Here is a 13601-nt window from a genome sequence, read left to right as displayed (position 1 = left end):
ACTTTAATGCACATCCAAGTTTTTGGCATAGCTTGTATACCTTGAACCAAATGAACTGATTATTGCAACACTCGACTACAATCTTGTAATCCTAAAATTGATCCAGTTATTCCTTAACTTCATACTAATATATTACTTCAAATCTTAAATCTTCAATTCTTCAGAAGAATACTGCACATCATTTTTGTAGTTTAATTTGCGCGGATCACATAGCCCTTTAAGCCTGTTTTATAGATCATGGCTTCTCTGTGATCTAATTACATTTACTCACCCTTTCCAGAGGTTCTCTGATAACATGAACCTATCACAGGGTCATAGAAATATAATAAGCAAGAGTTGAACAGTGGCCTGATCAATCCTTGTTTGGTTTCCTAATCTTCAGAAATATTGCCATTGTTCTACCCTTCCACTCCTCTCACTCTCACCCCAAGGAAATGAATCTCTGGGTTGTATATGGTGACATATATGTACAGTATGTTGATAATCAATTTACTTTGAACTTTAATCTCCCCACCTTCTCTGCTAGTGAAAACTAATTTCTTTTCTCTCTGTCAGTTCTGATGAAGGGTCTAGGAATTGAAATGTTAACTCTTTTTCCTTTCACAGATACTGCATGATTTATTGAATGTTTCCAGCATTTATATTTCAGACTTCCAGCATCTGCATATTTTTAATCTGTTGTACTGCCGACCCAATATTCTTGTTCACTATCATAACCTAATTAACTCAGCTGCATTTACCATACTAATTATGGCTTTTACACATGAACTTTGAGCCCAATGTTGAAGAGTGGCTTGCATTAGTTGAAGCTAGTTAATGACAATTGAAGCTCTGCCTGTTAAAGTGATGTTCTTTGCCTGTAATTAATGGTGATGTTATTTGAATAATTTTAGCTCTGAACACCTTGTTGAAGAGGAGAGAGACCCAAAGCCTTCCAGGTTTATAATCAAGCAGTATTGGAAAGAGGTCATAACTGAGTTCTATACTGTGGAGTATTGGGTTCAGTTCAGGTTGCATCATTATAAGAAGGATGTAGAAGCTTTAGAGAGGGTGCAGAAGAGATGAGAGTAAAGTATAGGGGATATTTCAGAAGTAAGTTTTGTTTTACACAGGATGGTAAGTGCAAGGAAAGCACATTGCTGGGATGGTGGTACAGGCTGATACATTAGAGACATTTAACAGACTCTTAAATAGGCAGATGGGTGAAAAAATACAGGACTCTGTGTGAGGGAAGGATTAGATTGATCTTGGAGCAGGTTAAAATGTTAGTATACATGGTGGGAAAAGGGCCTGTACTGTTCGATGTTCCACACAAGGGTAAAGTCGCAAAGGTATGGATGAAGTGCATTAAGACATTTAATACTAAATAAGCATATTAAGGTTACTTCAAATGTCACAAATCTCACACACTGATTCAAAATGTAAAGCTCTGGCACCCAAAAACAACACTCTCAATCAAAGCTTCCACCTAATAGTGTTGCACCCAACAGTACAACCATGTACTCACTATTAACTTAAGCCATGATAGTCAGATTTACCAGCTACCACAGTACCAACAACTTCATCAAGGAAGGCACATACAGTGTATTACCATTACGAGCTACAGCACATTAGTGAGCTCAGAATTCACCAACATGGAAGACAGAATGTGGGCATCTGTAACAGCTCTAATGGTGCCCATGGTTTATAGATAGTACAGGGATCATTGAAAATAACACAACATTCTTTTTCATATTGCACTTACTGCAATCCTTTTGACAGTTTTAAAGAAGTGTAAACACAGTAATTTTATTTGGTCTTTTCTGTCTCTAACATTGACCTTGTGATTGTTTCTTTCAGAATGAGAAATACAACATTGAAAAAGTCACTTAAATTGATGTTCACTAAAACCAGCGCAGATACTGCACTCAGTTTAATATAAAGGTTGAACCCAGGGCAGGGCTGCCACACAGTTGGTCACCATGAAACAGGTCAGGGTGGGGACCAGGATAGCCATTCTGTTGCAGGTTGACATTTGCGTCAGAGGACTTATTGAAGACTTAGTGATCACCTGCCTCACGAACATCTCTTAAACTGCAAGATGTCTCTTCGGCAGTCTGGACTGTGTAAGTGATGCCAGTATGATGCAGCAAAGTCTTCACCTCATGGGCTTCTAATAGACGTGGGGAGACCAGTGTGGATGGGTATTGTTTCGAAGTGCCCTCCTTTTCTCTTGATACCTTGAATAAAGCTTACACCTTTCATGAATGCTTCATGGGTATGGAGTATCTTTATTTTATATCTTCTAATTACGATCCCAGACAAGCAGTTTATTGAAAGAATTATATTACTTTCAGTGGTTCAATATTTCAGGTGCAGCCCTCAGTGCAATATGGGTGCAGTCAGTCAACCATCCCTTGCAGCTGTCTTCACCACTGTTTCTCACTGGACATGGATTCTTATGAATCCTTGTCCAGTGAGAAAGAAAATTTCTCATAATCATTCCCTCTGTGATTCCCTTGTCAATTTGTCCCTCCCCACTAATCTCCTTCCCAGCTCATATAATTGCAAGAGGCCTAAATGCCACACCTGCCCATTCACCTCCTCCCTCTCCTCAATTCAGGGCCCCAAACAGTCCTTGGAGGAGAGGCAACACTTCACATGAGAAAAATCTGGTCATCTATTGTGTCTGGCACTCCCGATGCAGTCTACCTCTACATTGGTGGGATTCTGCTTTGGAGCACTACTGCTCCATCTGCCGAAAGTGGAAGTTCCAAACACTTTAATTCCAATTCCATTCCCATTCCGACATGTCAGTCCATGGCCTCCTCTTGTGCCAAGATGAGGCCACCCTCAGAGTGGAGGAAAAACACTCAATATTCCATCTGGGTTTCCTCCTACCTGATGGCATGAATATCAATTTCTCCTTCCAGTAAAAAGAAATTCCCTCCCTCTCCCCTCTTCATATATTCTCCACTCTGCTCTTTACCCTCTCCTCACTTGCCTATTACTTTGCCCTGAGTCTCTTTCTCCTTCCTTTTCTCCTTTGGTCCACTCTCCTCTCCTATCAGATTCCTTTTTCTCCAGCTCTTTATCTTTCTAAACCACCTGGCTTCACCTTTGAACTATCTTCCTTCCCCTCCCCCTACTTTTTTATTCTGGCATCTTTTCAGTCCTGAAGAAGGTTCTCAGCCTGAACTATTTATTCATTTCCATAGATGGAGCTTGCCCTGCTGAGTTCCTCCAGCATTTTGTGTGTGTTACTGTGGATTTCCAGCATCAGAAGACTTTCTCATGCTTCTCATATTCATTCTGCACAGAACTTGATCGTGGAATGGGAATATGTGCCTAGAAATTCAGTGCATGGAAATGTGTAATGCAGTGGAGCAACAACTTTTATTTTCTAAGAACCTGTGGCTTCAAAGTTCCGTGGCACACAAAGCCCAAGGCTTTATGAGCAGTAGGGCAGGCATTGCCTCATTAGTGCACGTGAAGGGCTTTGCTCTATTTTGTGTGCAATGGAGGAAAGCAAGTGGAGAAGGTGGAGCAAGTGGGGGAAAACTGCGGAAGTCAGGTTAAGCAGATCTGTGGGGTGAACAGGATCTGGCGGGTGAGGGAACATTGGGTTATCATTCGGGAGGTGAGGGACACCTTAAGAGTCAAAAGAAACACTAGAGTTGGGTCTCAGCTGGTTAGGAGATGGGCAAGGTGATCAAGGTTCCAACATTGATAAATGGAAGAAGGGGCACTTAAACTGAGGGAGAGCTGTCTTATTCAGCCACCTACCCGAAACTGGTCCGCTGCAATGCTCAGGCTAAAATATCTTCACATGCTTGCTCCTACATGAATGGCTCATGCCTAAGGATATCACTGTGCTTGTTCAATTATCTTCGAGTGTTAGCATATGAAATATCCAAAAGGATGACTGGGATTTTTAAATCAACATATTAGGTTCCCTAATTTAGTTAACTATTGTTTTTTAATTAAAATTTATTTTCATAGTTTATATTAACTTTGAACAGCTTTGAATATCTACACTACAACGTTTATGATTTTTCAAGCTGGCTTTAAACCAGGATGCTCAATTAGTTAATACCATAATACTTAGCCTGACTGCTCTTCTCTCATCTTTTTCCAATGACTTCTAGCAAAGGAGAAATGTAACCATAATTTTACACCCTGAAACATGATGCTTGTGTATTTAGATAGACATCCGGGTCTTGATCAAATGTCTGATTGATCGTGGCTTTTGAAAGCACAGCATTGTCACATTAGAGAAGGCTAAAGGAAACCACATTGTTGTGGTGGAGTTCTCTACTATAACTGTAACTGGTTGAATAGGAGTTAGTGCAACAGTTTTGCTTTCTGCAGCAGAGCAACACTATCTGCAACTTAGTACATTCATTTATGTAGTGGATTTAAATTTATATGTGAAGTGCTCTAATTTTAATACAGGGTGGTTGAAAAACTGATGTATGAATTAAAATATTTTAGCTATTAGGTGCTCCTTTTCAGTTTGTCCTTGGTATGTAATTTACCAATACTAAAGCAGTGAAATTATTTATATATCCAAGGAAAAGACAAACATTTGGAAGTAACCTACATTTACAAATTGCCCACAATTAAGCCAGGATGAAGTAATTTTCCTTTAACATGTATTGGCAAAGCTGTAGGAATCGATTTGGGATGCGGAGCTGCTGAAACCCTTTATCATGACTGGAAAGGAAAGGGAGAGATGTCAGAATAAGGTGGTAGGAGGAGGGGAAGTAGTACAAGCTAGAAGATGATAGGTGAAGCCAGGTAGGTGGGGGAAGTAGGATGAAGTAAGAAGATGGGAGGTGATAGATTACTTCTTCTCTAGCCTTTTACCTTTTCTATCTATCACCTCCCAGTAGAAAAGGGAAAGTGGAGGGGATGGCAGAAAAATTACCTGGAAGCTGGAGAAATTGATGTTCATGCCTCAGGTTGGAGGCCACCCAGAACAGATATAAAGACATAAATACAAGAGATTCTTCAGATGCAGGAAATCCAGAGCATCACACACAAAACGCTGGAGGAACTCAGCAGGTCAGGCAGCATCTATGGAAATGAATGAACAGTTGATGTTTTTGGCCGAGAACCTTCTTCAGGATTGGAATGGAAGGAGGAAGGCTCTAGAATAAAAAGTGGGGGTGGGGAAGGAAGACAAGTTGGAAGGTGACAGATAAAGCCAGCTTGGTGAGAAAGGTAAAGGACTGAAAAAGAAGGAATATAAGGTGTCGCTCAGGTTAGAGTGGCCTCATAGTGGCAGAAGAGGAGATCCTGGACCAATGTATTGGAATGGGAATGGGGATTGGAATTGAAATAGCCGACACCAGGAGATCCTGCTTTTTGCAGATGGAGCGAAGGTGCTCAACAAAGCTGTTTGTTGTCTGTTGTCTGGTCTCACCAGTGTAGAGGAGGCCGCATCAGAAGTACCGGATACAGTATAGATGACCCCAAAAGATTCACAAGTGAAGTTCTGCCTTACCTGAAAGGACCATTTGGGGTTCTGAATGGAGATTAGATTAGATTAGATTATGAAGACACTCAGTCCTCGTTTACTGTCATTTAGAAATGCATGCATTAAAAATTGATACAATGTTCCTCCAAAAAGATATCACAGAAACACAGGGCAAACCAAGACTAAAACTAACAAAACCACATAATTATAACATATAGTTACAACAGTGCAAAGCAATACCGTAATTTGATAAAGAGCAGACCATGGGCACGGTAAAAAAAAGTCTCAAGTCCCGATAGCCCCATCATCTCACACAGACGATGGAAGGGAGAAACTCTCCCTGCCATGAACCTCCAAGTGTCGCAAACTTGCCGATGCATTGGAAGCACCCAACCGCAGCCAGCTCTGAGTCCGTCCGAAAACTTCGAGCCTCCAACCAGCCCTCCGACACCAAGTACTGAGCACCATCCTCTGGCGAGTGCTTCAACCCCACCCTGGCTGCCGAGCAACAAGCAAAGACGGGGACTCGGGGCCTTCCCCTCGGGAGATTCTGGATCACACAGTAGCCGTGGCAGCGAAGCAGACATTTCAGAAGTTTCGCCAGATGTTCCTCCATGCTCTCACGTCTGTCTCCATCAAATCAGGATTGTGCACAGCACTGTACTTGACAGATAACAGATATCGACCGGAGTGGCCGCTGCGAGTTGTGTCGTGCCGCCATCTTCTCCTCCCGCCTCCCGCAATGAGGGAGAAGGTGAATAGGCAGGTGTAGCACTTCTGCCACTTGCAGGGATAAGTGCCAGGAGAGAAATTAGTGGGGAGAGACGAATAGATAAGGGAATCACAGAGGGAGCCATCCCTGCAGAAAGAAGAGAATGGGGGGGGGGGGCGCGGTTGGAAATGCTATGTTTGGTGATAGGGCCCATTGAAAAGAATGATGTGTTGGATGCAGAGGTTCACGGGGTGGTAGGTGAGGACAAAAGGAACTCTATCCCTCTATATTCTTATTTGCATTCTCAGCACAAAGTAGTACATTTCAGTGAAGTATATGAATCACAACTTTTTTTATTGCATTCAGTAATAGACAGGTTGATTTCAGTGATTTCATCAGTGATACATTAAATTTGGTTCACAGCATGGATTCAGGCCTTTTGGCCTAAACAGACCATACCAAGCACAGTGCTCAAAGTTCTTGCTTTATGTTTTTAAGTGTTTCTACATCCATTAAGGAATTACAATTTAATGGATGCAGAAAAACATAAAATGTGTGGCTGAAGAACTGGCGCAGGGGCAGGGTCTCAGACTGGTACATCAGTTCGGATCTCTGTACAAAAGGGATGGGTTACACTCGAATTCAAGGGGGACCAATGTCCTTGTGAGCAGGTTTGCTAGAGCTGTTGGGGAGGGTTTAAACTAAGTTGCCAGAGGGATGAAAACTAGAGTAACAGGTCATATGATGGAGTTGGTCAGTTTCATGGGCTGAAATTTGTCTAAAGCGAGGAGTATCAGAAACAAGGGTGGTGAAGTATGAATCATATGTGGGACCACGATACTGTGGCCATTACAGAGACTCGACTGTCACAAGTACAAAAATGTCTACTGGTGCCTGGGGTTTATGTTTCAAAAGGGGCAGGGAGGGAGGTAAAAGAGGTGGGGAGTAGAACTGCTAATCAGGGGCAGTGTCACAACCGCAGAAAGGGATATTGTCATGGAGGGATTGTCTGCTGTGTCAGTGTGGGTGGAAGTCAGAAACAAGAAGCGAGCAATCACTCTATTGGGAATATTCCAAAGCCCCACCCAACCCCAACTGAAATAGCAACAGAGAGACCGGGGAGCAGATCAGGATGCAGATTTTGCAAAGGTGGAAAAATAATTAAGTTTTTGTCATGGGTGACTTCAACTTCCGTAATATCCATTGGCATCTCCTTAGTGAAAAATGGTTTAGATGGGGCAAAATTTGTTTGATGTGTCCAGGTGACAGATCTATCAGCGGGTGAACATTTCAGAGACAGTGGCCACAATTGCCTGATCTTTAGCATATACTTGGACAAGGATAGTAGCAGATGCTATGGGAAAATATTTAATTGTGGGAGGGTGAATTATAATGCTATTACGCAGGAACTTGGCAGTAGCAAATTGGGAACAGTGTACACTCCCAAGTGGGGAAACTTACAATGGACATGTGAAGGTTGTTGAGGGACACTTGCATAGGGTACTGGGTAGGTTTGTCCCGTTGAGGCAGAGAAAAGATGGAAGGATGAAGGAATCATGGTTGGCAAGAGATGATGAACATCTAGTCAAAAGGAAGAAAGAAGGATACAAAAGTTTTAGGAAGCAAGGATCAGACAAGGGTCTTGAAATTGTAAGGTAGCTAGGAAGGAGCTTAAGAATGGACTTAGAAGAGTTAAAAGGGGGCATGAAAAGACCTTGGTAAGTAGGATAAAGGAAAACCCAGGGCATTCTACACATCCGTGAAGAACAGCAGGATGACTACAGTGATGGCGGGACCAATCACAGATAAAGGAGCCAGAGGAAGAAGGAGGTCTTTAATACTTTGCTTCTATATTCCCTAGAGAGAGGGGCCTTGAAGAAAATGAGGTCAGTGCAGAACAGGCTAATATGCTGGAACAGGTTGACATTAAGAAAGAGGATGTGTTGGAACTTTAGGATAACATTAAGATAGTAATGTTCCAGGGCTAGGTGGGATTTACCTCAGGTTACCTACAGGAAGTGAGTGAAGAAATTGTTGCACATTTGGCCATGATCTTTGTTTCCCCACTGGCCAGAGCATTAGTACCACAGAATTTCAGTTGTGGTGGTGGTGGGGGGGGGGGGGGGGAATGTTATTCCTTTGTTCAAGAAAGGTAATAGGGAAAATGCTTTGGGAATTATAAACCAATGAGTTTAACATCAGTGGTGGGCAACCTACTGGAGAGGATTCTTAAGTCAGAGGATTTATAATCACTTGAAGAAGCATAGTTTGATTAGGGATAGTCAGCATGGCTTTGTGAGGTGCAGGTCATACTTCACGAGCCTGATTGAATTCTTCAATGAAGGTGATAAAACAAATTGATGAAGGTAGAGCAGTGGATGTGGTATACGTGGATTTTAATAAAGCATTCAACAAGGTTTCTCATGGTAGGCTTATTCAGAAAGTCAGGAGGCATGGGTCCAATGAGAGTTAGCTGTGTAGACTCAGACTTGATCACAGAAGGCAGAGTGTGGTAGTCAATAGAGTGTAGTCTACCTGGAAGTTCATAACGTCTGGTGCTACACAATGATCTGATTTTGGACCCCTGCTCCTGGTGATTTTTATAAATGAATTCTATGAGGAAGTGGAAGGGTGAGTTATTGAGTTTGTAGATGACAAGGAGGTCGGTGGTGTTCTGGATGGTGTAGAAGGCTGTCATATGTTACAATGGGACATTGATAGGATGCAGAGCTGGGTGGAGAAGTGGCAGGTAGAGCTCAATCTGGAAAAGTGTGACATAATACACTTTGGAAGCCAAATTACAAGGTTAATGGCAGGTTCTTAATAGTATGGAGGAATAGAGGGACCTTGAGGCTGGCATTCATAGATCCCTTAGAGTTGCAATGCAAGCTGATAGGGTAGTTAAGAAGATGTACAGTGTGTTGGCCTTCATTAGTCAGGGAATTGAGTTCAAGAGCTGCGAGATAATGTTGCAGCTCCATAAAACTTAGGTTAGACCTCATCTTGAGTATTGTGTTCAGTTCTAGTCGCCTCATTATAGGAAGGACGTGAAAGCTTTAGAGAGGCTGAAGAGGAGATTTAGCAGGAAACTGTCTGGATTAAGGAGCATGGCTTTTGATGAAAGGTTGAGCAAGTGAGAGTTTTTGACCCTGGAGTGAAAGTGGTGACTTGATAGAGGTAGGTAAGATGATAAAAGGCATAGCTTTTTTTGACCCCACAGTGGCAATGGTTAATACCAGAGGGCATAATTTTAACAACATTGAAAGAAAGTATAGCTGTGTGGGCAGATATCTTAGGTAATTTCTTTTACACAGAGAATGGTAACACAAGAAAACTGCTGTCAGGAGTGGTGGTGGAAGCAGATACATTAGGGACATTTGACTCTTAGATAGATGCACGGATGATAAAAAGAATGGAGGCCTATGTGGGAGGGAAGAGTTAGAATGATTTTGGAGTAAGTTTAAAAGATCAGCACCATGTTCTGGACTGAAGGGCCTGTACTATGCTGTACTGTTCTACGTTAGTCAAAAGTAGATCACCAGGTTGTACTAAAATACATTATATGCTCTTTTTCTGTTTCTACGTCGATTTGATGACGTCTGTTCCGAGAAAGTACAATTATTTTATCTATGTTTCTGACATATGTATTCAATTTCTACAACACAGAATCAGACCCTTCACCCAATTTATCCATGCCAACCAAGTTGTCTACCTGAGCTAGGCCCATTTGACTGCATTTGGTCCATATCACTCGAAACCTTTCCTTTCCATGTATCTGTCTAAATGTTTTTTTAGAAGTTGTAATCGTACCAGCCTCTACCACCTGTAGATGGGGTTTATGGGGTGTCAGGGAGGGGTAGCATCTCTGGTGGGGGAACACGTTGCGTCCTTTTCAAGGCGGTTAGTCCACCTTTGGTCCCCACCTGGCACTCGGCTCTCACCTGTGGCTCCCCATAGCTGTTTGCATGCGACAGCGGCCATACCCCGGGCAACAGCTTTGACAAGCCGGCTAAACCAGGTGAGGGTAGCCAATGGGTCTCAAACCCTTACTGAGATGGGGAGTTATCTCTCCCAGCATGTAAAGACAGACTCTGGCGGATTGAGCGGACGAGACCAATGGGAGGTCCAACAGTCAAGAAGACAGTCTCTGCAAGCATCGTGGAACGTGCAGAGCAGGACAAGACACAGAAGACGTTCTGGTCATCCACTGCCCCTAGTCCCATCTCCAGCTGTCTCGACTCTGTCTTGCCACTGGATCCAGATGGGAACTGGGAAGAGAGAGTGAGGCTGACGCCGCACAACTCTCCCTCACTTAAATCCAAATCATGCACTAGTCTCGACACCATTATAATGGTGTCGAGGTCCTCATCGATGTTGACGATGGACGAATACCACCTCCTCTGGTAGATTAATCCACATATACTTCACCCTTTGTGTGAAAATATTAAACTGCGGGTCCAGTTTATATGTTTCCCCTCTCAATTTAAATCCATGTCCTCTAGTTCTAGACTTTAATATCCTAGGAAAAAAGACTGTAATCATACGCCTTTTCTACATCCTTCTCGATTTTATATACATCCTGTAAGGTCACATCTCAGCATCTATACTACAAAGGCAAAAAAGACCTAACCTATTCAATCTCTCCACACGACTCAAGCTTTCCTGCCTTGATAATATTCTTGTGAATCTTTACTGCACCCTTCCCAGTTTAATGACATCCTTTCTATAGCCTGGTGACCAGAAAACTGCACTCAATACTCCAGTGTGGTCCACCAACATCTTGTACAGTTGTAACATGACATGTCCAGCTCTTGCAGGCAAATGCTCTCACTAGTGCCAACTGCCTTCTGTATCACAATAACTACCTTCGTCATTGCTTTCATGGAATTGTGTACGTGTACTCCTGGACCTTTCTATTCTATAACAGTTCCCAGGGCCTTGTCATTTATTGTACTAGTCTGACCCTGGTTTAACTTACCAAAATGCAACACATTGCTTTTGTCTGAGTTAAATTCCATTTGCCATTCCTTGGCTCACTAGCCCAGTTGATCAAGATCCCACTGTAATCTTAGATAACCTTCTTCACTGCCCATTACACTACCAAACTTACTAATCCTGCCAATACCAATCCCCATGGCACACTGACGATCACAAGCCTTCAATCTATAGAAGACTCTCCACTACCACCCTCTGACTCTGACAAACAAGCTAATTTTGTGTCCAAACGGCTAGCTCACCCTCGATCCCACGTGGACCAGCCTACCATGCGAGACCTTATCAAAATCCCTGCTAAAAGTCTAAGCAGACAACATCCATCCATTCTGTCCTCAATCCTTAGACTTCTCTCCAAAAATCACAATTAAATTCATGAGACAGGATTTCCCATGCACCAAGCCGTGCTGACTATGCATGATCAGTCCTTGCCTTTCCAATTGCAGGCAGATCCTGTTTTTCAGAATTCTCTCTAGAAGTGTTCCCTCCACTGATTTTAGGCTTGTTAGTTTCTCAGGTTGTTCTTGCAGCCCTTCTTAAATGAAGACCAACATTAACCACACTCCAGTTTTCCTGTACCTCATCCATGGCTAGTGATGATAAAAACATCCCAGCTAGGAACCCAGCAATTTGTTCCCTAATTTTTATGATGTCCCAGGATACGCTCATTAAGTCCCTGTGAACTATCCACCTTAATTCATTTAAGGGCGACCAGCATCACCTCTTTTGTAATATGAACCATTCTCATTCTATTCAAATAGAAAAAGGCAGAAACACACAAATACATACAGGCACAGAAGCAAAGTTCTGAATGACAGCATCATATCTGTGTTCCAATCTATATTTTGGCCAACGTTGATCATTTCTATTTTCAGTAATTACAATCTTCTCTGCCTCCACATTTTAAAACTCCTATTCATAAATTGAAAAAAATGAGTCATATAGATGAAAGATAAGTTACAATACAAAGATGAACAATAACATTACACAGGATCAAACAGCTGATATGTCCCTATAAATCAGTACTTAATCTGGACAACAAAGAGTTTATCGTCTGAAAATTTAAATCAACCTCTTCTCAAAGTTAAGTATTTACTTACCCAGATGGCATCTCAAAAGAAGTTAAGTTTTTCTTTTCTACTTACAATCAATCGCTGTCACTAGGAGATAATTAATATCATACACAGTCCAGTAACTTACTTATTTACTACTGACTAAGCTACATAATTTTTGAAGTTGGACAGGTCCCTAGAATGAAGCAGGAAAAGGAAGTACAAGAAAAAGAAATTAACAGGATGTTAAAAGCCAAAACCTCACAAAAGGAACAGAAACTCAGTCAGCCCCGTAAATAACCCTGCACGTGGTTGTAATTGTAACTTCAAACATAAAAGATGCAGATGCATTAGATTCATGCACATAATCATGGTATTATGATTCAGCTTTTCATGACACTCTGCATACTTCAATTTTTGCACAATTGGTGTTATCTTTGCTTTCCCATTGCAATCTAACAGCCCGTGTGAGAGTTTGAAGGATGTACAAGTACAAAAAAAAAGGTAGATTTCTGAATCTGTTCCTTCAAAATTAAAGGAATCTTATTCCCTTACCATTCAGATGTCTCTTGTAGTTAAGGGTCTGCATGTAACAGACATGGGTGCATGAAATGAAAGCTGAAAATGCTGTGTTTTTAAATTGTCAGGCAGCATCCACGGCTAGAAAGATAATTGATGTTTCAGATCAATGATCCTTCATCAGAATTCAAAAATTGTGAAAAGAAGCCTGATTTTGGTTGCAGAGAGAGGTACAGGAGAGCAATTCATTCATGGCTGACTTTTTTTCAACCTCATTCTCTCCATAACCATTTTGTTTAAAGGGTTTCTGTGGGACAACTTTTTTTTTTTTACACAGAGGGTAGAGGGTAAAAACTGCCAGAGGAAGCTGTAGATATGGGTACAATTACAATGTTTAAAAGTCATTTGAACTAGGGCATGAATAGGAATAGAGAGATCTACAGGATATGCTCAGGATCAGTAAATCGGTGGGATTGGGCAAGTTGAGCCAAAAGGCCTGTTCCTGTGGTGCATAACTCTATGATTCTATCACCTGGGTCCAGATTACCCCACAAAGGGAAACACCATCTCTGCGTCAAGTGGGTAAATTGGTTTATTATTGTCACATGTACCGAGATACACCGACAAACTTTGTTTTCCATGCTGTCTACGCAGATCATTTAACCACACGAGAAAATACAAGGGGAGACAATAACAGAATGTAGTGTTACCATTACAGATACAGTGTAGTGCAGCCAAACAATAAGGTGCAAGTCTACGATAAGTTAGATCGCGAGGTCCAGGGTTCATTTTATTGTACAAGATGTCTATTCTACAGTCTTATAACAATAGGATAAAAGTTATCCTTGAACCTAGTGGTACATAC

At 41.8% G+C, this 13601-nt stretch overlaps 1 protein-coding gene across 4 annotated transcripts in view; it reads right to left on the bottom strand.

Moving 5' to 3' along the window:
* The window catches only part of LOC140204092 (ena/VASP-like protein), a 246196-nt gene that overhangs the window by 124465 nt on the left and 108130 nt on the right, over positions 1–13601 (bottom strand). For 2 of the 4 annotated variants that reach the window (XM_072270423.1, XM_072270439.1), the window contains exons 1-2: positions 12266–12419; positions 11955–12077 (exon numbers count right to left, since the gene is read on the bottom strand). The exons of 1 other annotated variant lie outside the window; for it this stretch is intronic. In XM_072270423.1, the coding sequence (XP_072126524.1) occupies positions 11955–12028 (74 nt within the window). In that variant the 5' untranslated portion in view covers positions 12029–12077; positions 12266–12419. Of the gene's footprint in view, positions 1–11954; positions 12078–12265; positions 12420–13601 lie in introns of those variants that run through there. One more of the 4 variants, XM_072270432.1, reaches the window with a different exon arrangement.

The sequence above is a fragment of the Mobula birostris genome, chromosome 1 (assembly GCF_030028105.1).
Source record: "Mobula birostris isolate sMobBir1 chromosome 1, sMobBir1.hap1, whole genome shotgun sequence".
NCBI lineage: Eukaryota > Metazoa > Chordata > Chondrichthyes > Myliobatiformes > Myliobatidae > Mobula > Mobula birostris.
This window is presented reverse-complemented; position numbering and strand designations above follow the sequence as displayed.